This window comes from Dromaius novaehollandiae, chromosome 20 (genome assembly GCF_036370855.1).
Source record: "Dromaius novaehollandiae isolate bDroNov1 chromosome 20, bDroNov1.hap1, whole genome shotgun sequence".
NCBI lineage: Eukaryota > Metazoa > Chordata > Aves > Casuariiformes > Dromaiidae > Dromaius > Dromaius novaehollandiae.
Window position 1 is genome coordinate 8100024 of NC_088117.1, and position 25247 is coordinate 8125270.

The 25247-nt window shown below is 52.3% G+C and overlaps 1 protein-coding gene across 2 annotated transcripts in view; it reads left to right on the forward strand.

Annotated features, from left to right (window-relative positions):
* Positions 1 to 24662, forward strand: part of PTPA (protein phosphatase 2 phosphatase activator) — a 28517-nt gene extending 3855 nt beyond the window's left edge. The window contains exons 3-10 of one of the 2 annotated variants that reach the window (XM_064523746.1): positions 781 to 867; positions 6285 to 6410; positions 7160 to 7277; positions 8897 to 8996; positions 10121 to 10245; positions 10771 to 10871; positions 15934 to 16041; positions 21859 to 24662. In XM_064523746.1, the coding sequence (XP_064379816.1) occupies positions 781 to 867; positions 6285 to 6410; positions 7160 to 7277; positions 8897 to 8996; positions 10121 to 10245; positions 10771 to 10871; positions 15934 to 16041; positions 21859 to 21933 (840 nt within the window). In that variant the 3' untranslated portion in view covers positions 21934 to 24662. Of the gene's footprint in view, positions 1 to 780; positions 868 to 6284; positions 6411 to 7159; positions 7278 to 8896; positions 8997 to 10120; positions 10246 to 10770; positions 10872 to 12263; positions 12440 to 15933; positions 16042 to 21858 lie in introns of those variants that run through there. The other variant, XM_064523747.1, reaches the window with a different exon arrangement.
* Positions 24663 to 25247: the final 585 nt, after the last annotated feature.

A 25247-nucleotide genomic window follows, 5' to 3' on the forward strand; every position in this document is an offset into this window, starting at 1 on the left:
TGCCTTTGAGGAATCAAGGTGATGACACAAACTTGTTCCTCCTGTTGGCCCCACCTTTTAGGAACAAGTTCTTGCATAATGACTGATCTGTGGTGACTTAAAAGAAGCTTAAATTATAGCAAGGTCTCGCGAAAACTCCTGGCTGCAGCTTCCTTTGTGAAATCTCCTGGGCTTAAGGTCTCCCTCCTGATCAGGGTTTCTGTGCAAGAGAGTCCCAAAAAGGGAGAGATGACAGCATGCTAGTCAGGGGGATTTTAAGACTTAGAGTTGGTGAGCTGCTGTGGATATGATGCTTCAAAAGCAGCAAATTTAAAGAGGAGAGCAGAGAGGAATGTGTGCTGTCTCCCATTTCTCCGTTGCGTATGCACATGGGAGAAAAGTTGAAGGAAGAAGTGGGAGATAATGGCACAGGTCTGGGAGAAGCAGTGCAGAGCAGGGTGTCCAGATAGGACTGAGACTCTGCAGAACCTGGGAGTTTGAATTTGACCTGATAAGAGGGAGGCAGCTGGGGGAGGACATCAGGGGAAGCGTGAGCTTTCTTAAGATTCTTCTCTCTGTAGTTTCTCCACTAATGCAGGGTTCTTAGTGCAATCACCATCGTCTTGGAGTACTACAAAAAATAGCAGTAACTTCACAGCAAGCCCTGCATCCTGGGTTTCCTCAGGGAATCAGTGTTTTGGGAAGGGTTCCCTCTGTATGGAAGTGCTCCCATGGTGTACTGCTTGTCCAAGCAAACTCTGTGTGTTCAGTAATGCCCTGCTCTCTTCGGTGTGCTTGCAGGCATATGCAGATTACATGGGCTTCATCCTCACCCTGAATGAAGGTGTCAGGGGCAAGAAGCTGACCTGCGAATACAAAGTCTCAGAGGTAGGAGAAGGTTGGATCGTCTTGTTTCTCCTTTTTTACTGCTTTTTCTGGACTCTACAGTGAATGTTTTCTAGGTGAGGAATGAATTGGCAGCTCATCTGGGGGCCAGGGAGACTAAATGCATTTGGGCTGAGCTTGGAGATGCGAGCCTCAGCCCACGATGCTTCCTCCAGGATGCAGAGGCTCTGTGCTTGCCTGCTGGATGGAAAATCAAGCAAGTTGCAAGTGGACAGAAGCTGAGGGTGAGGAGGAGGATGCAGAAAGAATATGTTTTGTCCCTGCTCTCACAGTTTGGCTTTGACCAGTGATGCCTTTTGAAGATGCAGCCAACCAGCTGCAGCCAAATGACTGAGACCTCTGTAGTATTCCTGCTTCTCCCACTGCCTTTCTGTGTGACCTTGTCCAAGTCACTTACCTCCCTCTGCTTGGGCTTCCTCATTGCTCAGACTGCACTAATGGTGCTGATCTCCTGGGCTCGTGCTTTAGTTGACTTGCGCTGAGGTCTGACTTGACAGCGTCAGTGGGTGCAAGCTTGAGGCAAGTCCGTGCTTGGGCCTGCCTTGCCAAGCGTACTCAGAATTACAGAGGTCTGAGGAGTGCGAAGGTGAAGCGAGTCAGGGCGGTAAGTTTAGCCTATGGGGTGGGATCGCTTGTTCCAGGGCGTTTATCAGAAATGGTCTTTTTTTCCCTTGCACCAGTGTGACTGTCACGTGGCCCTGTCTGGTGCCATGGCTGGTTTTAATGCCCGTTCACCTTACCAGGCCTTAGTCAAAGGAGGCAGAGCCTCGTCAGCATGGCAGGATCGTTTGGAGCCAGAGCTGGGATGCAGAGTGAAGTCAGAGGGGAAGAGCAGCCTTCCTCACTGGCATTATTGCCTGGCCTTAGCTGTGTTTTCTTCTTGAGGTCCTCCTGAGTGTTGCAGTGATCTGCAGTGGACGTGCCGGCTGCCAGCTTTGCTTCCATGTTGCACGCTGAATTGTTCAGCCTTGTTCTGCGTTGCAACAAGGAGATTCTTGGGTGTCTCTTTACTCTTCAAACTTATCGCTGTTGTGCAGGAAAGCTGGGAATGGTCTGTTTAGAGATGACTTGGACAGAATGGGAGGCAGATTGGGCTCTGCTTGTTTACAGCTTCATTCTACAGTGGAAAGGCAGCCTACAGTGATCTTTAACCTAGTCATTTATGTTTGAAACAGGCATGTTAAGTCCAACCTTCCCTTCAAGGAGCAAGTGTGTGAATGAGAAAGTTACTTGTAGCTCACAGGGGGGATCAGGGATAATGAATCCCTTTCCAACAGGGGAATTTGTTCCTTCAATCCACTAGAATTTGCCGGTCTGAGGTGTTTCCTTCAAATGCCACTCTTCTTTCAACTGTTTGTATTTCATCTTTGAGTTTTGTTTTTGTCATTATCTCACTCATTCGCAGTCATTCACAGATGGGTTCTAGGGAAACAGGGCATGAAAAAGGAGCAAAACAATGAAAAAAAACCCTCTTTCTCCAACTCCTTTGAGCTGTGGGCCATCTCAGAGAAGCTGCATTAGGGCTGTGGAGAAGCTGCATTAGGGCTGCGTCCATGCAGCAGATCCCGCTTGGAACAAATATGTTCCATCCGTGGTCCCAGTTCAGGTGATGATCAGACGTGATCCCAACCACTTGGAAAGTGGCAGCGAACGTGTCTCATTCCCCCAGCACTGTGGAGAGCAGAAACCTGTGACTCGAGGCACAGGTGGAGCGTCCCCTGGGTTGCCTTGTTGATGAGGTTGCCTGTTCACAAGGGTTCGTTTGTAGATCAAACTGCTTATCTTTGCTTTTAAAGGCTCAGCCCCTTGTGGCCTCTGCTTGCATCTCTGCTCTGCTTTCTTCTCTTTTGCTGTACCTGCTGCTGATGTGCTTTTATGCCATCCCGTCTTCCTCCCTGATCAAATGCTGGAGACGCCTTCCCTCAGCAAATGACCTCCTGGAATCCTTTCTGCTGAATGCGTATCCTCTTTGTGACTTACTGGTGTTGCTTTGCTAAAGAAGAAGGAAAGTATGGTCTGCTCTGCTTTCAGAGAGCTGGCTTAATGGCTTCCAGATTAGTGTGCGTCAATACCAAACTGTCCAGTCAAGTGAGGGCTGGATTCTGTAGGGCTGAGCCCCTCCTGAGGATTGCTGAGCTTGCTCTGCTCTTACTGAAAATGGACAAGCTGCTGGGGGCTGAGCTGGTTGCCTGGCTCTGGTAGGCTTATCAGGGAGACCCGTTGCGTAGAGCTGGCTAGAGTCTGGCTGGAGGCATCTGACAAGCGGCGATAGCTGAGTTGTTGTTCAGGGCTCCAGCGTAGCCCGTGTCTGGCATGAAGCTGCCTGACTGATAGGCTGTGGCCTGCCTTCCCCTCCTGGAGGGAGTGCTTTCACGTGGCGATCGGTGCTGGGGCTGCAGCCTGGGCCGCTTCTTCTAAGTGCTGACTTTGATCCGAGGAGCAGTGCAGCAACGAGGCTACTTTAGCCATGCAAGGAACAGACCTTCCCTTTAAACAGCCTGCTTCCCAGAGGCGCTGGGGGAAACTGGTTGTCCCTGTGGCTTGCTCTGGTTCCAGGAGGGAAGCAGCAAGTGCCTCGGTTTCAGCAGCTCCCCGCTCTGGCACGGGCTGAGGAGCCCAGTGGGGCAGGCTTGGTCCCTGCAGGCAGTGCTTGCTGGTGATGCCACCTCAGCACCTCCGTCTGCCTGGCCCTGCTCTCGAGAGGTGCTGACAGGTCTCTGCTCTGTAGGAGCAGCGACTTTGCGGTTTGCCTTTGGGACTAGTGGCAGGCTCGGGGTCAAGGGGATGCAAAATCAGCACAACAGAAAGAGCAAGGAGAGCGGGGGGACTGCCCTTGCTTTGCTCACTGGAAAGGTAAAGCAATAATAGAGCTTAAAAACCCAGCCAGGCAAGGCAGGGCTGCAGCGGTGCTGATGGCTGTGTTCCCGTAAGCTCCGCTCTCGCCCTCCCGCTCCCTGGCTGGGGTCAGCCCTGGCTGCACAAGTTTCCTCTGCTGGACAATGGGAAGCTGCTCCTTTTAATAACCGCCTTTTCAAAGGGCCTGGAGCCCAAAACGAGCTGCTTCTCTTTAATTATTTATTGGCATGGCTGAGCCAGCAGCTGGGTCCTGCTCTCCCGTGTTCAGTGGGGCTGGGCTTTTTAATCCCTTTAAAGCGAGCGAGCGGGGAAGGGGAGGTTCGGCTCTCCCTCGCGCTCCCCGAGGCCTGCAGGCAGATCTGGGGAGGGGGAAGGAGGCCGCTCTTGCCAGCCGTTTATGCAGGCAGTGCTGAGCGCTCGGCGAGAGGGGTTTGAAATGCGGGAGCTGCTCATAATGAGCTGCCGCTGCTGCTGGGGGATAAATCACCAGCGCGATTTAATTATTTAATACAACCCAGTGCTGGGGATGCTGTCGCTTAATTGGAGGGGAGCGCAATAGCCAGGCGGGGGTGGAGCTGACTCCAAACCTGACCCAGTGCAGTGGGGAGGTGCTGGGTTTGTGCAGCATTTGGGGCTGCTGAAGCAGGGCGGGTTGCGCTGCCTCGCTCTGCGCAAATCCTGGGCACCAGCTGGCTACCGATTCCAGCTTGCACCCTCACAAGGGCACCCCGTGCTCTGGCCCGCTGTCCCTGTCGGCACACCTGCACTCGGGGTCTTTCGTGTTCCTGGTGCGGGCGAGTCCCAGCCTCTAGCCTGCTCGACAGCTCGATTGCCACGGTCCATCGGCGGGGGGGTGGATCCCTCCTCTGGCTGCTCCCTGCTCCCGTTCTCTCTTTTACCCTCACCGTGTCCTCACCTTCCAAGGAGCTGCTGTCAGTGCAGGAGGCTGAGCCTGCTATGAGACCCTTCCCCCCCGCCCCCGGGAGCGGAGGTGATGGGGAGCAATTCATGGCCTGTTCAGCGGCAGCGCGGCTCTGCCTTGCCTGTCTCTCCTTCCCCGCCCCCTTCAAGTGGTGCTTCAAGGGCTAGAAACTTGCTGGGCTCGGCTGTTTCCTCGTCCTCCCGGCAGGCAGCATGAAGAATTGAACCACAGCCCAGGAGACCAGCCAGCTTCACATGGTCGATGCCTCCAGCAAAGTCAAACCAGCCTCCGTTTCTGCTGTCCTTTTTGTCCCCTTGACGGAGGAATCCCCTCTCGAGACAGCGGAGCCTACCTTGCCCAGGGCCTGGCCAGCTGCTGCAGCAGCTGACGGCTCTCCAGCTCCTTCAAGTCAGGCGAGGAGAATCCCAGACCGGCCGGCCGGCTCCGCTGGTTGTCAACAGAGCTTCCTAAAACTGTCAGGAGCCGCTTCAAGTGCTGCCCCCGGTTTGGGTGCTGATCTTGCCATGGTGCTGCCTCTCAGCACGTGGTGCTGTAGCTGTTCCCCAGCTGTATGGGCAAGGCATGCAGGAGGCTACATGCATGGGCCGATCCTGGTAGTGACAGTACAGCTTGAGATGCTGTGCTGTGTGACCTATTGCTCTCTGCACCTCTCTTTTTCCTTTTTCTTCATGGTCATGGCAGTGCCTCCTCCAGTCTCTGCCTCTCCTACATCCTACACAGATTCCTCACGTTCTCCTTCCAGCACTGGGTGCAGGAAAGATAGCTTTGTTGTCTTGCTGTTTCCTTTGTCTTCCATCAGCTTCATGCTCTTACTGGGGCATTTCCCAAGGTTCTCATACTTCTCATCTTCTGCGCTCTGATGAGACCACTGGTGGGCAAACCAGGCTGTCTCTTCCTAAGGGTGGGTTGTATGTTGTCTACACGTGTTGGCTAGGTGCCTTGCGCGCTTGTGCTGTAACGCTGGGTTGGAGCCCCCTTAGCAGTCTAGCTGGTATAAATTTGAAGGCACAGGAATCATGCTAAAAGGGTTGAATTGAGATTAGGCCCTGCTGGGTGAGGTGCCTTACAAACACTACGACCATCTCTGTTAGTCCTGACTCCTAAGAGACACCTCAGGACAAAGACTGGAGGCCCCAAGAGGGGAAGTATATGTGCAGGACCACATAACCAGCCATGGATGAGGACAGACTATAAATGCTCTGCTGTATCCCATGGGTTGCACAGGACTGTAAAGATGCAGATCCTCAGTTTTGTGTTGGAGATCACTCAATTAGGTAGCACTTCTGCCCCTGCTTCTCTCTCCTGTATGTCCTACACATAGGAGTTTGCTTTAGCTCTTCTGCCAGAGGTTTTAGAGTGTGGTGCTGTTGCAGCTCGTGAAAGGGTGTGTGGGCTACTGGAGAGCCCATTTTGTATTGGACTGATCTGAGGGAAGGGAGGTTTGCATTCCAGAGATTGTTGGCACATCCCATTCCTGCTTTCCACCCTTGGGAAGAATGGCATTGGCTTTAACAACTCCGGTCCAGGGCAGTGATATCAGAGCCTGAGGGACTGCTCTGTTTTGTGTCAATGTGACCCCTCATCTTCTTTGTCTCCATAGCCCATTGAAAAGCTGGTGGCTCTTCTGAACACCCTCGACAGATGGATCGATGAAACTCCACCAGTGGATCAACCTTCTCGCTTTGGAAACAAAGCCTTCAGGACCTGGTATGCCAAACTAGACCAGGTGAGCATGTCTTTCATCTACTATTAAGTGCAGCTCCTACAGAAAAGCAGTGTGTCCAGCAGTGGTAGCAGAATGGCTGCATCCCTCTGTGGTAGCCAGGCAGTCTACAGAGGAGTTGCACAGCCTCTGATAAGCAGTGGAGTGATTCACTTCTTGATATGCATCACTTATTCCTGATCTGGTGCTCTCTTTACCTCTTATGAGAGCAGATGCTCAATGTAAATGCTCTTGGCTGGGTTGCTCTGAATGTCGTTCCAAGGAACTCCTTTGCTCTGTGACTACTCGCCGTGTCTGCTAGCTGGTAGGTGACACAGAAGATCAGAGGAAGGTTGTGAAACTGCCTGACTTTCTTCAGCTCAGAGCACTTGCCCTGCACTGAGCTCCGGAGGTGGCAGAGGCAGAGTCCAGGCAGCAGTGTGCTTGCAGGTGGTCTGCTGTTCCTTCATCCTTGAGATGACTCTGTGGGTAACTGGGCTGATGTGCCTGGATGCTGAGGTCTTTTTTTCCCCTCAGACTACATGTGTCCTGGGTAAGCATCAGGTGAAGCTCTCCCCAAATCGCTTTGTGGAGGTGACTTCTTCAATAGGAGAGTTTATTCCTCTGTCAGACTGGCCCTGGGTGCCGCAGGAATGCACCAGTGCAGCTCCCCCTCTGCTGCTGTGCAACACTGTGTGTGAGCAGAGGATTACATCCTCCCGGGGACTGCAGCAGATCTGTGCTCACTCAGGGGAGTCTTTTATGTCTTTCAGGAAGCAGAAAAGTTGGTGGCAACAGTGATCCCCAAGCATTTGGCTGATGCTGCGCCAGAGGTAGCAGTGTACCTGAAGGAATCCGTGGGGAACTCCACCCGCATTGACTATGGCACAGGTACCCTGGCCTGCAGGCTGCCCAAGATTGGACTCACTAGGGCAGCCGCCCTTTGGAGCCCCATGCTGGGTTTATTTAAATATACTATAGCCACTGTTTCTAGTGCCAACTTGGTACCAAGGCCAGAAGTTGCCCACCTTCCTTCTTGGGCCTCCTAACCCTATGTCCGTGGTGGGCTCTGACTGAATGGGGCCTGGAGAGAGCTGGGGCTGGGAACTGGGCTGTGCTAGAGCTATGACACCCTTCTCACGTCTCATCTAGGCACCTCAAAGTGGTTTAGAAGTGTGAATCAAGCTTTGCAAGCCATTCTGAGATGAAATTTGGGAGCTGAATTACCACATATAGCAGTATTGCACAGCTGATCTGCAATAGGCAGTTGGGAGGGATAAAATGTAATTGCATGAAATTGAGCTAGAGTGGGAAACAAATTTGTGTTCAGCGGGAAGTGGCTCGAGTTCTGGTGTTTCCTAGGAGTGGCATCACTGCTTAAATAGAGACTTTAAAATCAGAATGCAGGCACATTTTGCACCTAAGAAAATACGGAATTGCAGGCTGGGGTAACCACACTGGCTTCAGTTAGATGTAAATCCAGACTTGTTGGTGTGAAACCACATGGTTACTCCGCACTCCGCCCTGTTGTATGGAGGGCAGGTGTGCTGAGAAGGGTGTCCTCGACAAAAGGCGTGAAAGTGGGATGCTGGGGGAGTAAGGAAACACGACTTTGGGCATGGCTAAAAGGATGAAGTGCGGAGGCTGAGCAGTGCCTTGCTGGGAGAGCTACAGCTCGCTGGCACCAGGGGGAGATGTTGTCCTTGGAAAGGGAGCTAGTGGCTGGGATTTTGTCAGCTCGGGGAATAAAATTCAGTCTTTCCTCCCCTCCTGTGTGCCCTGAGCCAGGGGCCCGTGTGCTAGATCCCAGTCTCTAGACTGTAGGTGCAGTTTGTTCCTACACTGGCAGCTACATTTCTTTACAGAGTGAAGCTGCTTATCTTGTACTCTCCCTTGTTCTGTGGTCCCTTCCACTGGAGGACGTTGCTCTGTTTTTGCTGGTTGCCTTTTTCTCCTTGCTGTTGGCTGGAAGACAGAGCTGCAGAGCCCCAGCCACTGATCCCGGTACCTTCTGAGAGGGACCGTTCCCAACACTGGCATGGCATCTGCATCCTTCTGACACAGAGGTCTTTCTGAAGCAGGAGGAAACCTGTTTACTTGCAGATGTGAGGTTCTTCTGCATCCACAGAGCAGGCAGTTCTGCAGTGCTCCACTTCCTCTGCTGTGCTGAGCTCCTGGGAAAGGCCCTGCCTTGCTCCCAGCACACCCAGTGTTGGAGCTGCTTTTCCTCAAAAACGTTCTTCTTTCTTTCTCAAAGTTAATAGTGATCTTACAGATGTCTAGAAGGCACTTTGGCTGGGTGTTTTGTGAGAATGAAATGTTGTCGGCTCAAGTCATTAATGCACCTTAGGGTTCAAGTCATTAAAGTACCTTAGGGACAGCTGGCTGGGGCTTTTGCCCTGGGAATGTGGCTGTTGTGATTTCTAAAGAGCCATTGTGTTGCCTACAGAAAGTTTGTCCCAGGGACTGGAAACACCTGTGTCACATCTCTTCATCTTTTTTAACTTCAGGGCACGAAGCTGCATTTGCGGCCTTTCTCTGTTGCCTCTGCAAAATTGGTGTTCTCAGAGTGGATGACCAGATGGCCATTGTCTTTAAAGTGTTTAACAGGTGAGATAATGGGAAGAGAAGGGCTGGCAGCACTGGGTCGTTCGGGGGTCAGATCTGACAGTGTCCCCTTCCAGCTGTCCGAGATGTGTGAGATGTTACCGCTTGTTCTGTACATCAGTCTCTTCCTGTAGTCTGGGCAGGTTGTGCACCCTTTCTTCCCCCCATCAGCACCCATTTGGAAGTAAGAAATTGTAAGAAGATCATCCTCCTGGGATGTGATATGGGAAAATCAAGATCCTTCTGCAAAGGTGTATTCGTAATAGAGAACACGAGTGCTGAAGGGCTTTCTGGCCTAGGGAAGAAGAATAAGAAAACTGTGTTTGAATATAAATGCAGACAACTTAAAATTAGGAAGCAGATATGCTTTTTAATGGAGCATATCGTTACCCAAAGAGTCTGGTGGCACCTTGTCTGTTAGAAGCTGGGTGTCTTTTTGAAAAGTTTTTAGTTGAATGCAAGTTATCAAGCTCTGCAGAGGTATCTGGGTGAAGTTCTGTGGTTTGTGATAGACAGGAATGTCTGACCAGCTGATCTAATGTCTCTTCAGGCATTTAAAAAAAAAAAAAATCTATGAAACTGGCAGGCAGCCACTGCTCCTTTAGATGTGTTTCCAACCCAGGAGATGGAGTTGGTAGTGATGAAACCAGTGGAATGGGCATTGGGAGTCCAGAGATCTAGTCTCAGATGTAGCATTGATTGGTGGCATGGAAATGATTTCCCTCTGTGGTTCTTCCTTGCATTAATTTTCCACCTGAAAAATGGAAATAGCAGTTGCCATACAGTGGAAAGCTTTCTGAGTTCTTTTGGAAGTTATTGAAGGAGAGTGAAGTATCAATATTCTCAGATAACAGCTGGAATGGGGAAAGATCTGCACCAACATAAGACACTGTGGATAATATAAACTTCCAGCACTTGCTTTCTTGGAGAATTCAGTGTAAAAAACAATTTTAACCTGAAATGGGCTCTTCTGTTGGGTCAAAAAAAATGGGCTTGGGGCCCTCTAAGAGCAGACAGTCTCTCTGTTTGGATCTCCCTCTTGTTCCATGGAGGGAGAAACCTGGATTTGGTGTTTTTAGTCCAAAAGGCTGCCTCGTCTTAACTCTTCTTTCTCTGTTTTGTTTCAGGTACCTAGAAGTGATGCGGAAACTTCAGAAGACCTACAGGATGGAACCTGCTGGCAGCCAGGGTGTGTGGGGCTTGGATGACTTCCAATTTCTACCTTTCATATGGGGCAGTTCCCAACTAATAGGTAATAATAAAAATCTTCTACTCTTCCAGCCTGCTCTCTGTCCTGTTGGCCTTGGTTGCAGGGGTGATGAGGCTTGCCACTAATTTTTAAATATAAATGTCTAGTTTATGTATAATACAGTGGAAGAGTTTTCTTGGGGCTCAAAAATTTTGTTCTCTGCTTTCCAAATAAAGCTAGTTGCTTAGGTTGGGAGATGGAAGGTTACCTTGTACAGTACATCTGTCCTTATTGCAGTGACTGCTAGTTTCTGTTTTTTGTTTTTTTTTTAATAGAATAGTGTTTTTTCTGCTAGAAAACAGGCTTTCCACCCTGGTGACTTTACCTGTTGCTCTCATTGCAAAGGCACTGGAGTGGGAGCTGGGAGGTGAGTTGGAAGGGAACAGCTCTGTGCTAACTTCTGAAAACCTCTGTTGGGAGGATTACGTCTCCTGTGGAAGATGGGCAGGACAAGACCTGACTGCTTGAATTTGGTCTCAGAAAAGGGGGTACTATACGGGTTACTTCCTATTTTCTTTTACTCTTTAGACCATCCAAATCTGGAGCCTCGGCACTTTGTTGATGAGAAGGTGGTAAATGAAAACCATAAGGACTTCATGTTCCTGGAGTGCATCCTCTTCATTACAGAGGTGAGGACTGGGAAGTTTGTCCCACAGGGAAGTTCTCTTGTTATTAGACAGTTGGCTCCAGCTGTGGCTTTCTCTTCCTCCTTTGCTTGTTTGTTTGCTCTCATGGAACTGTGTGGATGAGCTGTTGCACGTCTGAGGTGCTCCCCTTGAATGGGTTGAACAGGGGTGTTGAGAGAAAAGTATAACTGAGCTAGATGGGCTGTGGATTGCTATTGAAGGGAGCTCTAACAAGAGCAAACAAATAACCTTGGATCATCATTTGGATCAGTCAGTGGGAACTCAGAGGGAGAAGACTGGTGCCTGCATGTGTGCTAGGAAGATTAAGTGGGAGCTGCAAAATGGCTGTGCTTGCCGAGATACCTCCCTTCCCTCCAGCCATTTGGCCCTGTCTAGCAGGCTGTGAGCTTTCCCTTCCTTACAGCAGGCTCCCAAACCTCCACGCAACTTGGTCTCCTCCAGATCTGACCGGACTGTGCCATAAAAGTTGCAAAAAATGCACATTTCTGTAAACTATTAAGAGAAGATGGTGCTGAAGTTAACCCAGCTGGCAGCACTATCAGGACCATGTTTTCGCTGAAGGACTCTAGGGTCCCTGGGCAAGGGACTGGTGATATTCGGTGTGTTGCCAACCACGGGCAGTGTTTCTAAATGAGGGAGCTCACAGCTTCCTGACCTCCGCTGCAGTGAATGACCCAACTGTTTTTACTGTCCCCCTTGCTGCAAGGTCTGGGCAGGGAGAGCAGGAACCACATGCTCTGTTCTGGTGAGGGATTTCTTGTCCCTGGCAAGAAGGAGTTGATGTGATTAATTCTGAAGGGTAGAGTGCAGTTCTTCCCCTTCGTTCCGTTTGCTTTTCCCCCTCCTCGCCTCCCTAAATCGGTGATGAGATGAGAAGGGAGGTTACAGAATATGAATTTAGCCTTTCATGTAGAAAACTTTCGTAGGAGCCTTTGGCCCAAACCCCAGGAGGTGCTGAGTCAAGTCCTACTGAATTTGGTACAGTCTGTTGGTACCTAGCAGCTCGTAGGATTTAACCCTTTATGCAGAGTTAAATCGTGGCATGGATAGTAGAGAGGCACAGGCTGAAGAGACAAAGATGAGGACAGGAAATCTGTTCTTGCTTCATCCTCACTGGAAGCGGGAGCCAAGATGCTCCAAGATTTATTTCAATTTGGGGCTGCGTAATACACTCACAGTGCACTAACCCGAAAAATAGAAACCTCATGATGTTTGTGGAAAATTCTGCAGCGTACAGATGACACACACAGTTTAAAATCCACCGCAAAAACACACTGCTTCTAGTCGCTTTGCTTTTGCCTGCAGAAACTTCGCTTTTTGGTAGGCTGTTTTAATATGTGATTTCCCTTCTTTTTCCATCCATGTGTTCGTGAGTGATGGGGGAATCCGGTTCCGTAGCGGAGCTGCTCAGTGCCACCTGGTGGTAGCAGAACCTGCTCTCGGTCCCTCCTGGCGTGAGCCGCTGAAGAACTGGGACAACCTGCGTTATCCAATGCGGGATATTTCCAACCTGTTCTCGTGGGAATACATCTCCCCTTTTTTAAAAAAGATTTTGCTTTCAAAATTCGATTTTCTTTCTCAAATGCCAGGAAAGGTTGCTGCTGCCACTAGGGGGGGCTGAGGCAGCCTCTAATGCCCGCTCTCTCTCCAAAATCAACAACAAAACAAACAAAATATCAGGGAAAAAAGACAGATGGGATTGAAGACCTTAATAAAATAAGAATTTTGTTCTGAGCTTTTCAGCTGGATGCTCCCCTCCTTTAAAGGTGTTATTTAAACAGATAGCAAATAGTGCCACAGTTCCTACTACATCTTACTGACACGAGAGCAGCTCTTGTTTCAGCAGACTGTGGCCAAGGTGAGTTATTTTCTTTTAATCAAGAGAATATTCTCTTGAGCAGATATTTTTCTCGGCCTCTGGGCGACGTTTCAGGGACGTGAATATACAGTGTCGTGTTTGCCACGTGTATGTTTTAACCTCAGACTCTTAAAGTAACAGCGAGATGGTGTCCAGTCTGAACCCACTGAAACATCCCCTTGGAGCACCACCCCGCGCTGCATGCGGACGCGGCAGCAAGGCTTATGTAAGCCGGCCTGCTGTTGGGCTATTTCTAAGGTGGTTTGAGACCTGAATGTTTGATTTTTTTTTTTTTTTAATTTATTTTTAATAAGATGAAGTTCACTGAGCTGGCTGGGATTTGGGCTGTTGCCCCCACCTCCCGGCACCGTGCTTTGCCCAAGCGTGCTCTGGGGCAGAAAGCCGGGTGCTTGTGATACTCGTAGATTGGAGGATGAAGATGGCTTGGGACCACGTCCACAGCGCCTGATGCAATAGGAGCTGTGAACGGAGCTGCCATGCTGGCAAAAATGGGAAGCTCGTGAGCGTTTGCATAGTGTAAATGTAAAAAAGAGGTGGTCGGGTACGACTGGGTTGTGTCAAGGGCTCTGCATGGGAGCTGCATGGCGGAGCAGTGAAAGCACCAGGCGCTCGCTTTGAGCAGCGCTGTCTTGGAAGGAAAAACCGAGGACCCAACGCAGCCTGCCATTGCACCAGCTGAAATCCAAGCCCGTTGGAAGCGGCGCCCTCCCGTCGGGATCCCCTCAGCCCCGTGATGCCGCGGGGCCGTGTCCCGCTCCCGTGCCGGCCGGCGGGATGCAGCGCGCCCGGAGGGGCCGCGGGGCGGCCGGGGGCTGTGTTGCTTTAAGAGCCAAGGGCAGGCAGCAAGAATTTCAGTTTCAATCTGGCTTCTAAATTTGGAGGTTTGGGAAGGGAGGGCTCGGATTTCGGCTGGAAGGGAAGGAGCTGACAGGAAAGCACTGCCTCAGCCGTCCCCCTCCCCCAGTTACTGACAGAGGAACCATTTACAAAAGGCTGATTCTCTTGGGAACGGAGAGGCAGGAACGCAGCGTCTGTGAGTAATTTCCTGCTCAATATGGCTGCTCTGACTCACTCCATTCCCCTGGGGTCACTGCGGGACTGCAGCGCTCTTGCTGTCTCTCTCTCTCTCTCTCTCCCTCTCTCTCTCTCTCTCTCTCTCTCCCTCTCTTTTTCTCTCTCTAGCTCGCTCCTTTTCTCCCTCTCCTCCCTTTGTGGCTGGAATAAGCTCATTTTTCCCCTCTTTGCCCCACTTCGCCCCCCTCCCCAGTTTGACACAATAGCCAAGGCTCCTGTGCTGGGTGCCCTGGCTTGGGAAGGCCGCGGCACAGCCGTGCCGGGGGCTCGTGGAGCCCGAGCCCTCGCCGGCTCCAGCATGGGGCCAGCCAGCCTCCTCCGAGCGCTCCAGCACGACCCGCTCTATCTGCCCCAGCCCAGGAGGGGCAGAAAAAGCAAAGTGCAGGGGCTGATCCGTGCTGTGCTCACACGGAGGGGAGAAGGCACGGGGATGCCGGAGGAGGGTCTGCCGCCGGAGCGCACGCAGCCAGCTCTCCGGTGCATGGGAGATGTTTTGCACGAACTGCCTGGCGGCGAGTTCCCCAGCACTCGAGACTTGGCCGTGTGCTCGCGGGCCGCGGCGCGGTGCCCCGTCGGCGTGCGTGCTCCCCCCGCCCCGCTCCCCTGCCACGTGCACCCTTTAGCTCCGGTGCCCAATGCATCCTTGTGCGTAATAACGCACCGGCTCGGTGGGATAATGTTATGCTTTGTGTATCTGCGCGTTTCATCTTGTGTCTGCAAGGAAAACGCACCCCGCGGAGGGGAGCAGGAATGGCTTAGCGGCTCATCAGTCATTCCCCAGCTTGCGAGAGCTGCAAAGAGGAAGCAGAGATTGGGCTGCGCTCCCCTCGCAGCTGCTCCGAGCAGGCAGCTCCGCGGACCCGCTACCCACAACGCTCCGGCCCCGAGGTCGGCGGGTTCGAAACGTGCTGTCCTCTGAGCAGCGTTTTCCCCCTCTTTTCCTCGTCTTCTGCTTTCTTTGTTGCAGGCTGATGCCACGCAGAGCTTGCAGAAGGGCAACAGCGATTTCCCAGAGCGGATTCATCGGCCTTTCTTTTTCTAGCAGGCAGAGATCTGGTTTTGAAGCTCTTTTCCCACCGTCGCGCTAGGCCTGTGCGCTGGTGGAGGGAAGGGGTTAGTTGTTTAAACCCCAGCCGGAGCCGAGACCGGGAGTCCAAGAGATTCCTGTCTCCCCACGCTCCTTTTTAGCGTGAGCTTCGGCCTTGTGGTTTCTGATGTCATGGGAAATTTGCTCGGTCGGAGCGGCTGCGTTATATTCTTTTTTTCTCCCTGAGGGTCTGTTTTTGTTCATGGAGGAGAGGAGAGGCAGCTACCCAGGGAATCTACATGCAACTGTCCATGATTGCAGCTTCCCCGCCCCTGCCCTCCCTCCTCCAAACCCCTCTCCCTGGGAGGAGAACGGCTGGAGTTTAGGAAAAAAGAGAGGGGAAAAAAAAAAATCAGTGTCTGTCGCAAGCTGGCAACTCGCAGCTCTGGCGCCTGTTTGGAGAGCGGGGCTTGAGCGCGGCCCCCGTCCCCTCCGCTCCTGCCTCCCCCGCAGCCCTCCTCTGCGCGAGGCAGGTGCGGAGTGGGCTGCGGACGCTGGAGCTGCTGCCAACCTGCGCTGCCCTCTGTATTCAGGGAAGGCAGCGGCGGTCGTTGCTGCTGCTTGTTGTTGATCTGAATGGGGAATGAGTCATTTTCTTGGAAAGCCCAGCAGTGCTGCACTGGGAGGTTTCTGGGTAGAATAGCAACAGCATTGAGCCAAGCTCTACTGGGGGGAGAATAGGACTTGTGTGGGGTTTTTTTAATGCAGTCATTAAAAGGGAGGTGTGTAGAGGGAGATCTGATTAGAAGAAAAGTGTGGCAAGAAAAGGCTTAGCATCGTCCAGGAGGGGGGAGCTGAGCTGCCACTACTTAATGCGATGTGGCTGCTGCAGGAGGCAGTGCGGAAGGATGGAGGGAGGGGATGGCGCAGCGAGGTGGTTGCTGCGTGGGTCACGGCGCCTGGTGGGAATGTTTGCTTGGAGAGACTGTGATCGTGAGTCACTGCCGGTGCGCAAACTTCCCGGCTGGCCGAGCTCCCTCAGCCCCTCTCTGGATCTCTTTCAGATGAAGACGGGCCCCTTCGCTGAGCACTCCAACCAGCTCTGGAACATCAGCGCCGTACCTTCCTGGTCCAAGGTGAACCAGGGCCTCATCCGTATGTACAAGGCAGAGGTGAGCACCATGGCAGCGGGAGGCTGAGTCAGCCTTGCCTGCTTGGCCGCATGACTCCTCCCTTCCCCTTCACTGCAGATCAGCTCTTCTGCTGCCTGCACGTCTGCTCCTTGGCCTGGGATCTCTTTCACAGCCAGTTGCTGGCCCTTGCTGAACGTGGCTTGGGTGCCTTTGGCTTGCATCCCATGCAGGCACTGCTGGCTGGAAGGAGTCTCCTGTCTGCCCTGTGTTTGCCCCGAAAACAGTCCCTGAACTGTCCCTTCCTTGCAGACATGACCTTGCCGTTGCTTGTCTTTCCATTATGAAAGTCGCAAGTGTCTGAATTAGGGCCAATGTCTTGATATGTTTGTCTTTCTGCCATTGCTCCAGCTGGAGGCAAATTGGTTTAAATTCTCATTGCTTGTTTCGAGAAACCCAGAGCAGCCCGAACACTTGCTATGGACCTCACCTTGCTGCGAGTCCTGTCTCCGCAGCACGCCGGGCAGCCAAGGCCATGGCTGTCTTCCGCAGCTTGGCCAGCCTCCATCTGCCAGAGCTCTGCTGGCACTGCCCCAGAAGGCTTTCCTGGTGAACCCTGACCTGGGGAACTGGGCACTTTTGGCTGTCCCTTATCTCTCCTTCCTGCCAGAGCTAACCCTGAACTTGAGGAAGCAAGACAGGAACTGCCACATCTGGGCCTCCTGAGGGAGCTGGCTGAGAGGCGGCACCTCTTGCTGGGAAGGCCAGGGCCGTACTGGCTCTGCAGGGAGATGCTGGCTGTGCTAGATGCCTCTGGAGGAGCGAGGACAGCACAGCTGGCCCTGGAGGCATGCCAGTCCCCCCACGCGGGGCTTGAAAGAGTTAATCCTGTACCCTGTGGTCTCCGGTTAAGTCAGCCATGCTGCTATTGCTGGGCCATAAGGCAGAGGCTTGGTGGGCAGCTCCGCTCCGGCCCCGCGCACAAAGGGGTTAACTGCGCCGAAGTGGCGCGCGCCCTCCCCCACCCCTTCCTCTGCACTTCACATCCTGTGTTTAGGTTCCAGGCCACATACCTCTCTAATCTGCGAGGTGTCACTCCCAGGCCTGCCGGCTCCTTCCGCCCCCAGCTCAGCTTTCCTCCGGCAGCCTCCGAGGAGCGGAGCCGGGCTGGGGGTCGACCCCTGCGGCTCCGCAGCCGGGTGCCTCTGTGCTGCCCCTCCAGGTTTGCCCTGGCCTGGAGCTTTGTCGCTGGGGACGGGGGTGCTGCCTGTTGGGAAACCCCAGGTTGGACGCTCCCGTATGGGAGCTGGGGGGGTCTGGAGGGAAGGCTTCAGCCCTGCGAGCACTGTTAAAGTTGAATATAGGTCTCCTAACTCCTAGAGCCTGAGCAAGGCCTGCTGCTGCCTTGACATCCCTGCCTTGGTCATCTGTCTTTGGACCGGTTCCTTCCTGTGCTGTTCACGTGCTCCCGCCTGGTACCCCACGTGCCCCGTACCGTATGGGTGCTCCTGCCTTGCGTACCATGTACTCCACAGGAGCTGATGTGCCCACAGTGCACTGTGCATGTCTGCTCACATCTTGGGGACGCCACATTATGGCAGATCCACCTGGCCTGCTGGGGACAGCGCAGCCTTGGGATCCTCTAGAGAGGATTATAATTTATGTTTCTTCTCCTGGGAAAAGCTCCAGCCATTTCTAGGTGCATCCAAGGCTCCAGCATTGATTGTTTGTGTGACATGGTCTTCTCTGGAGGCCTTGACCTCTTCTAAATAGCAGATGACATTCTGCGTGGAACTTCTGGATCTAGTACTGGTGGGTTTCTAGAAATATCTAGGGAAATAGCTGTGTCTGGGGAAGAATGCAAAAGCTGCTCGAAAGGACACTAATAAGGGGCAGAAACTATTGAGCATAGCCAAAACTGCTGCATGACTTTAAATTTAGCTTTTTGCTCAAAGACCGTTTGCAGATCTTAGAGGAATAATAGTCTCAGTTCCTAAGCGCGTGGCTCTTGCACAGCAGTGCTCTCCTGACACTGCACTGTGCCTCTGCTCGCCTGGACAGGGAGAGGAGAGAGGGACTCTTGCTGAGGAGTCAGCACTGATTCCTCGTATTCCTTTTGGGAAGTCTCCCACCCCATGGCTAATTCATGTGGTTCTTGCTAGCTTGGGAGAAGAGAGAAGCGTGGAGATGGCAGCGTGGTTGGGCAGAGCTTTTTGTTATGGTGTGCTTGGCCATGCAGTTTTGACCAACACGTTTGCAACTAAGGGATCTTTTTGAATGATGTTTTGGGAAGGACCCGATGTTTGGGAATCACTGAGGCTTCTTCCTTTGAAAACTGAATCCTTTTAGGGTGTCTCAGGCTAGGCATCCGCAGTTGCTCTTGAAAATCTCGTCTATTTGCTACTGGCTCGTGAAGCAAGTTTCTGCCCGCTGTTCCCAGCTTTGTTGTCTTCGCCTTCTCAGTCTTTCTCCTATTAGCCACTGCCAACATTAGCAGAAGGTAAGTGAGCTAACAGCCCCCAACTGCTGACTTGGGTCTTTGTCCAGCTCAAGGCAGGCAGCACAGAGTTTGTGGCAGCAAAGAGATGGTAGATTTGTGTTTGTGGTGTTGCTTTTTGTCTGACTGGCTAGGGTGAGAACAAGCTTCCCCCTCCCCTCCCCTCCGCCTGTGTCTCCACCCTCTAATCACTTGTTGCAATTAGATCAGATGAAATCAGACACCAGGATGGAAGCTCTGGCCAGCGATGATCCAGCTCCTTAACACTTTTGAGGGTAATTGAGAAGTGCTTGGGGGCCTGAGGGTGCCAACTGTGACCAGGCTTGAGTGGAGCCAGCAGGGCAAAAGGGTCACTCAGTAGAAACTGGCCAGGAGAAATCAAATGTTTACTTGCAATCAGCTCTCACTTGGTAGAAGTGGGGCAGTTCCCAGGCTTGGTTTGTTTAAAAAGCAGTCTGGCCACTTTGTCTCTTCTGTGTCCCCTCTATGGGATGACTTTAAGCAGCCAGCGCAAAGCCCAGGTGAGTCCATGTGACTGGGAGCTCTTGTCTGGATCCAGGCTCTCCAAGGTACTTGGTACAAGGTCTGTGGATGGGCAGGAGGTTGAAGACAATGTGTCTTCTGCTCTGTGTGTTTATGAAATCTCAGATGGGTCTATTTATAATACAGATATAATGGGTGAAGAAGAGTTCCCATGGAAGTGCAAGGACTTTTCTTATTCTCTCCATCAAAGGCGAGTGAAGAAGTCGACAGAATGGAGTGTGGTTAAAGCAGCAGCCTTGATGTTTTCCCCTGAGCCTGCTTTTGAGTCTCCTGACCTTTCCTTCTCTGCTGCAGTCAGATGGGAAATACTTTCCATTGTAACTAATCTAGTCCCACTTCCATCTTTAAAGGTTGGACTTGGTGCATGAATCTAGCTCCCCAGTTGAGTCCTGAGCAGGCTTTCGGCACAGTGGGGATGACAAAGAATAAGTCTGTCCCCTCCAAGCGCATCCAGTTAGCATGTCAGATGCATCAGTTTCACCTACAAGTGATGGAAGGAAGGTCCTGTTTCTTGGCACCTCTAATAACCCAGTAAATTTGTGCTAGTCCTGCTGGATGCAGGAGGAGAAATTTCTCTGCTTGTCTCTTCTTGGGCCATCAATATGTTTGCTGGAGTGGATACCAGTTCTTCCCAGTGGTGGTAAAGATGTTTCATTAGGAGCCCAAACCAGTTCAGTCTTCCATGGGACTTCTTGGAGCTAGTTGGGATGCCAATTCTAGCTGTCAGTATCTCAAAAGATTTATTTCTCCCTGTCCTTCTTTCACGCCACTGTGTTCCAACACTGCATCCTCTGAGGGTTCCTCTATCTGTGGTTGATCTGGGAGACGGTGGCTGCTCTGTCCCATGCATAGGGAGCTTTGAAGGTGATGTGCCCTAATGGGTACAGGACTTGCTTCATTTTGGTGCCTAGCCCTGGAGGTTTCCTGCATAGCTCTTATTCCCCAGGAATGGGTGCAGCCATGCTATACCTTTGCCATCACCAAATTTGTTTTGGCTCCAGTGTGCTTGCAAGCGTTCAGTTGTGCTGGAAGTTGCCTGACCTCTGGCTCGAACTGGAATACCACAGGCCTGGGCTTCTGAGCGCAAATCCCACTGCTTCCCCATGACGCCAGCACACGGGCAAGCTGCCTGCCTCTGGCTGTGCCCTGCATTGGGGTAAAGGGCTGTCTGCAGCACGCCAGGTCCTCCCCATCCCTGGAGCCAGTGTCTCAGCACTTGCTAGGGTCTCCCCCCTGCAGTGGGTCCAGCTTGGCTCCGTGGAGGGTGCGATGCTCTTCGCTGTGGAAGGGAGTGTTGTGACTAATAGATGGCTCTTGCCTTCCTTCAGTATGAAGGAATGGTGCTTTGAAAGAAGTGCGTGGAGGAACGGGCCATGTATCTCATCTCCGGGGCCTGCCTGGGAGGCAGTTGGTTACAGGCAGAAGCTGGGTGGCCCTGATGCCTTCTCGTGGTTGGGTCTGCAGCCAGTGGGTAACTGGAGGTGCAGCAGGGAGTCTGCTGTGTCCCGTTCCGTCCTGCCTCTGAGCAGATGCTGCTTGTGCCAAGGACTTGCTAGGACTAGATGGACTCCTATTAATCATTTTTCCTACAGGTAGCTGCTGTGCTTTGATTGCATGTACTTCATGTCTCCTCTAGAACAGGACTGCTGTAACCAGGTCCATGCCTCAGCTGGGGCAGGGGAAAGGCTCTTCTCCCAAGAAACAGAGCACTTGTGTTTCTTTTCTCCCCATCATACTGTGTTGTCTAGGGAGGCAGTGAGAAGGTGGCCGCAATCTTGTTAGCTGTGCCTCCAGGGCCCTTGTAGATGAGTCCCCATTGCAGCGTGGTGAAATGATCTACAACCCTCCTGTTTAGCACAAGGTCTCACAGCTAACGTGGGTGATGTTAGTGAGACGTAGATAATTGATTGACATAGGCATATTGCTGAAGTTTGTGTGACTGGAGCTGAGCCTGGATAGGCTGTTCTAGGCTCTCTGTGGGTTTTCGGCAGTCTGAATCTGCAATGACTCAAAAAACATAACTTGAAGGGCTGTGCCATGCGTGTTCTGGCAAACTTTGATGTGGTTATGGACCATGGTCACTGGCCTTCCTGCCCTGGCAGAAAGGTGAGCAGGAGGGGATGTACGCTCAGAGGCTGGTCCTTCTGGCACAGAGCCCTGTCTTAGCTGAAATCCCTGGAAAAAGCAGCTCAGCTACCTTATAGTGGACATATATGGTTGATCTGTGGTCCATACTCCCTTTATCCTTACTCTGCAATGGGAGTGGGAATTCCAGGAGTGAAGGGTAGCTGGGAAGGCAGATTATGTCTTAAACTACGGCAGCCAAATCGGTGGTGTTTCTTTACAAAGACTTGAGAGTCTGGAAGATAATTTGAGCAGTGCTTCATGGCTGCAAGATGGTACCTCAAACCCACAGCGTGGGCACCATTCTGGAGAAGGACAGTCTTTTCCCAAGGGGGTTTCTGCCATTCTCAAGGGGTATGTAGGGTGACGCTCTTCAAAGAGATCAGCTAAAGCAACGAGGAGTGGCTGGCGTAAACATGCCCCCTCTGCTCATGCTCCAGGACTGAATTTCAGCAAGCGAAAGGCTCGGGATCAGGCGAAGGGGATACAAAGTGTTGCTGAGCTAAAGAGCCTGATGGAAGCTGGTGGGGAGAGACATCAGCTTGATCCTGCATGCAAGTTGCTGCTCTGCCTAAAGCCGAGCTGAACTGTCCTGTGCTCACTGCCTCCTGACCCTGGAGGCAGGATGTAGCTCTGACTGCATGTTTAAGGTGGAAATGTCTCCTGAATTCACCCCTCTATCTCCCCTCCTGCAGTGCTTGGAGAAGTTTCCTGTGATCCAGCACTTCAAGTTCGGCAGCCTGCTCCCCATCCAGCCTGTGATGTCCTAAGGAGGCCGCGGGAGGAGTCGAGGCAGCGGAGGTGTAGCGCGGTGCTCTTCCTCCTCCCCTCACCCCCTCCTCATCACCTCGCCCGCCGCACAGCCCATTCATTCCTGCACATCCTCATCGGCAACCACAGATCCAAAGCACTCGTCAGCCTTGCACGGGAGACGGGACCGAGAGCGGCTCCTCCTGCAAGTCCCCGCCACGGGGATCTCTCGCAAGCGACCAAGCCAGGGCTGTGCTTCTCCACTCTGCCGCGGGCAGCAGAGCTGCTGTCTCCGGATCTGGGCATGCAAACGGGGTTTGAGCAGGGGCTGCCTCGCAGAGAAGGCCCTCTGCTTTCCTTCCCGGGAGGAAGGGGGTGGGGAGGGGAGGAAGGCACGTGTAGATGTGTTGGGCAGCGGTAACTGCAATTTCCCGTTTGAATTTCACTGAAGTTTCCTGTTGCTGTTTGGTTTGGGAAACCACTGTGAGGGGTGAGGTGTGAGCCTGCACGTGCCTGTATGCAGCCGCCTTTGCTTGTACAGGGTGTTCTTAAAAGGATAAAGGAAGTTGTAGGGAAAGTCTGTGGGTTGCTAGAAGCCCAGGGTGACGTCTCTCCCGTATTCTGGGTAAGGAAAGCCACGTTCCTCCTCCCTCCATCTCTCCTGCAAGGTTCCCTAAATCTGCCTTTCACACCACCGCCTCTTCTCTAGGGTGAAGCTAGGAGCCACAGAGGTCTGAACTGGTTCCATCACTGGAGCCAAGGTCTCCAGAGGGCCCTGGCTCTGTGGGAACGGCTATACAAAGACACAGCTTGAGCGGAGCCTGGTTGGGCTTCCTCCCCTCTGTAGTTAATGGGCACAAAACCTCACATGTTCCCACACATTCGTTGCTGTTTAGGGATCAGCTGGGTCCAACCTGCCCTCTGCACTGCCCTTTTCCTTCTTGGCGCTTTGCTGCCCTGCTACTGGGCTGGACTCAATGGCACGAGGTGACTGTGGCTGCTACCGCTTGGTCATAAATTGTAGCGACAGCCCCATAGCAAAGGGATTTTCCCATGAAGCAGCATGTTCCCCAGCACTTTTAGGGAGGCATCCCCAGAGCAAAGGCACCAGGGGGGCAAGCATGCAGTTTTACCTATATTTATGTAACTGTGCTGGTAAGGAAGCACATAAATAGCCCAGGACAGCGATTTACACCCGGAGAAAGCTCTTTCCTTTCCTCATTGCCTGCTGGTGCTGCCGTGCTGGACCTTGGATGGAGGGACCATACATCCAGTGCCACCAGCAGCAGCATCCAGAAGGCAGGTGAATGAATGGGGACATGATCCAGACCATACTGACACTATCAGTAGGAGGACAGAAGTGGTTGGTGGTGAGTTTGAGAGGAGCTGTTGTGTCCACGTGTCTGACCAAGGTGCTCTACAAGTTTCTGGCAGGAGAGGGGCTGTTTCCCCTTGGGGTTCCCATGCCGGGTGTGGAGGTGAGAGGGCTTTGGCCCGGTGTTTGCTGGGCATTGGGGGCAGCCGGGATCTTTTCCCTGGCATTATCCCGGGCTGCAGAGAGGGTGGTGGTGCTGCCTCCAGCCAGGATGCTCAGCTTTTGCTGCTGTACTGCTTTACTGTTACTGTTTGGAAGAAAAAGCCTGTTTGCATTTCTTTTTTTACGATTTTCTTGTTGCCAGACCTAGCTGCTCCCTCTTACAAAAAGTTCTCTTAGATGCTCTGGGGAGGGAGAGCAAGAAGAGTCTAAATTAAGAGGCAGTGAAATGCAGGTGTCCGTAGAGCTAAAGCAGAGCTTTCTAGCCCTGCTGCTGTTGTGTCTGCTCCGTTGCTTGGCCCTAGGCTGTCTGTCATCTGCGTAGGACAGTGGCAAGGATCTTTCTACCTACCTAAAGCAACTTTATAGAATTGCATTTTAAATGGCAGTGAAGGAGACTCAAGTTAAGTCTTTACTCCTAAATCATTAATGGGATGTGTGTGTCAACTCAGCTTTTCAAATAAATCCACTCTGGGAGTGCTGCTCGTTTGCCTGTTGGGACCTGAGGAGTCCGGTTCTGGTGGAGCGCTTCGGCAGCCACAACCTGGAGCGGGGAACTCAGGCTTCTCAGTCTGTGTCCCCTCTCTCTGCTGGTGGCTTTTGGCAAGCGCTGTCAGGCTGCAAATGGCTGTCAGCATCTGGCCAGCACTGGCTGAGCCAAAGCTTATGGTTTCTCAAAGCTGCCCAGGGGATTTGAACACATCTCTCCTAGTAACTTTATGGAAATAGGGCTTCTGTGTAAAAAGGTGGATGGAAATGTTGACATCCCTGCTCTAGAAGCTGGGAGGGACACCAAGAGTGTGAAACAGAGCACCAAAAAAGGGTAGGGAGATGTTTCCTTCCACTGCAGCTGCACCCAGGGGAGCATGTGTCCCTGGGCTTGGGACCTCCCGAGGAGGTGGGGAAGAGGCTCGTGTGGAGCCCTGTTTCTTGCTTGCCTGAGTCTGCACATTTGTCTCATTAGGGATTTTTGGACCTTAAGCAGTTATTTCTTGTTTGAATTGTATCAGCCCACTTGGGAGCTGCCCCCCGTGGCATGGCAGTCGGCTGCTCATGTTCCTCCAACTCCCACCAGCGTCCGCTGCTGGCCCGCGGGGCTCTGCTCCTCTCCCGGTGGGTCCGCACATGTAGCAGCGCCCAGGGCTGCTTGATGTCTACAGCAGCGCTCCCCCACCTCCGACGTTGTGGTTTTAATTAAAATCTCTGTGTTTTGCACCGGTGACTGTGTTGGTCTCTCTTGGACTGGGGTTTGCTCCCACTTTGGGGCCCTTTGGGGACAGAGCCAATGAAGCTGGTGGCTGTAGCCTTTGGTGGGGGGGAGAGGCTTTCTTGAGGCACTTGCTGTGTTGGTGGTTGATCTCTTGCTTGCACCAAAATTGACTTGTTTAACTGCATGAAGCAAGTATATTCAGACTGTCTTTGTGTCCTCGTTAGGTCTCTCTCTTTCCGTCATATAACGTTTTATTTATTTCACTTTTGGTATGTCCAATCCCCCTCTCGCACAGCTTGGACCTGGCAGGTGGGTGATGTGTGAAGCCTGCTCCTAGGCCAGCAAATATCTCTTGAAGATCAGACACTCTCAAAACCAAAGGATGTCTGAGCCTTGTTCCTGGGACAAGACGAGAGCTGGAACCCTTTTTCTTAAGATGTCTTTCCTGTCCTGCTGACTCAGGACTTCCCGCACCAGTCTAGCTCAGTGGTTTTGCTGGATTCATACTGAAAATTGTACCTGGATCTTCTCAGGATCAGCTGGAGCTAGTAGATGTGTCTAACCAATGCTACTTTTCTTGTCACTAGGTT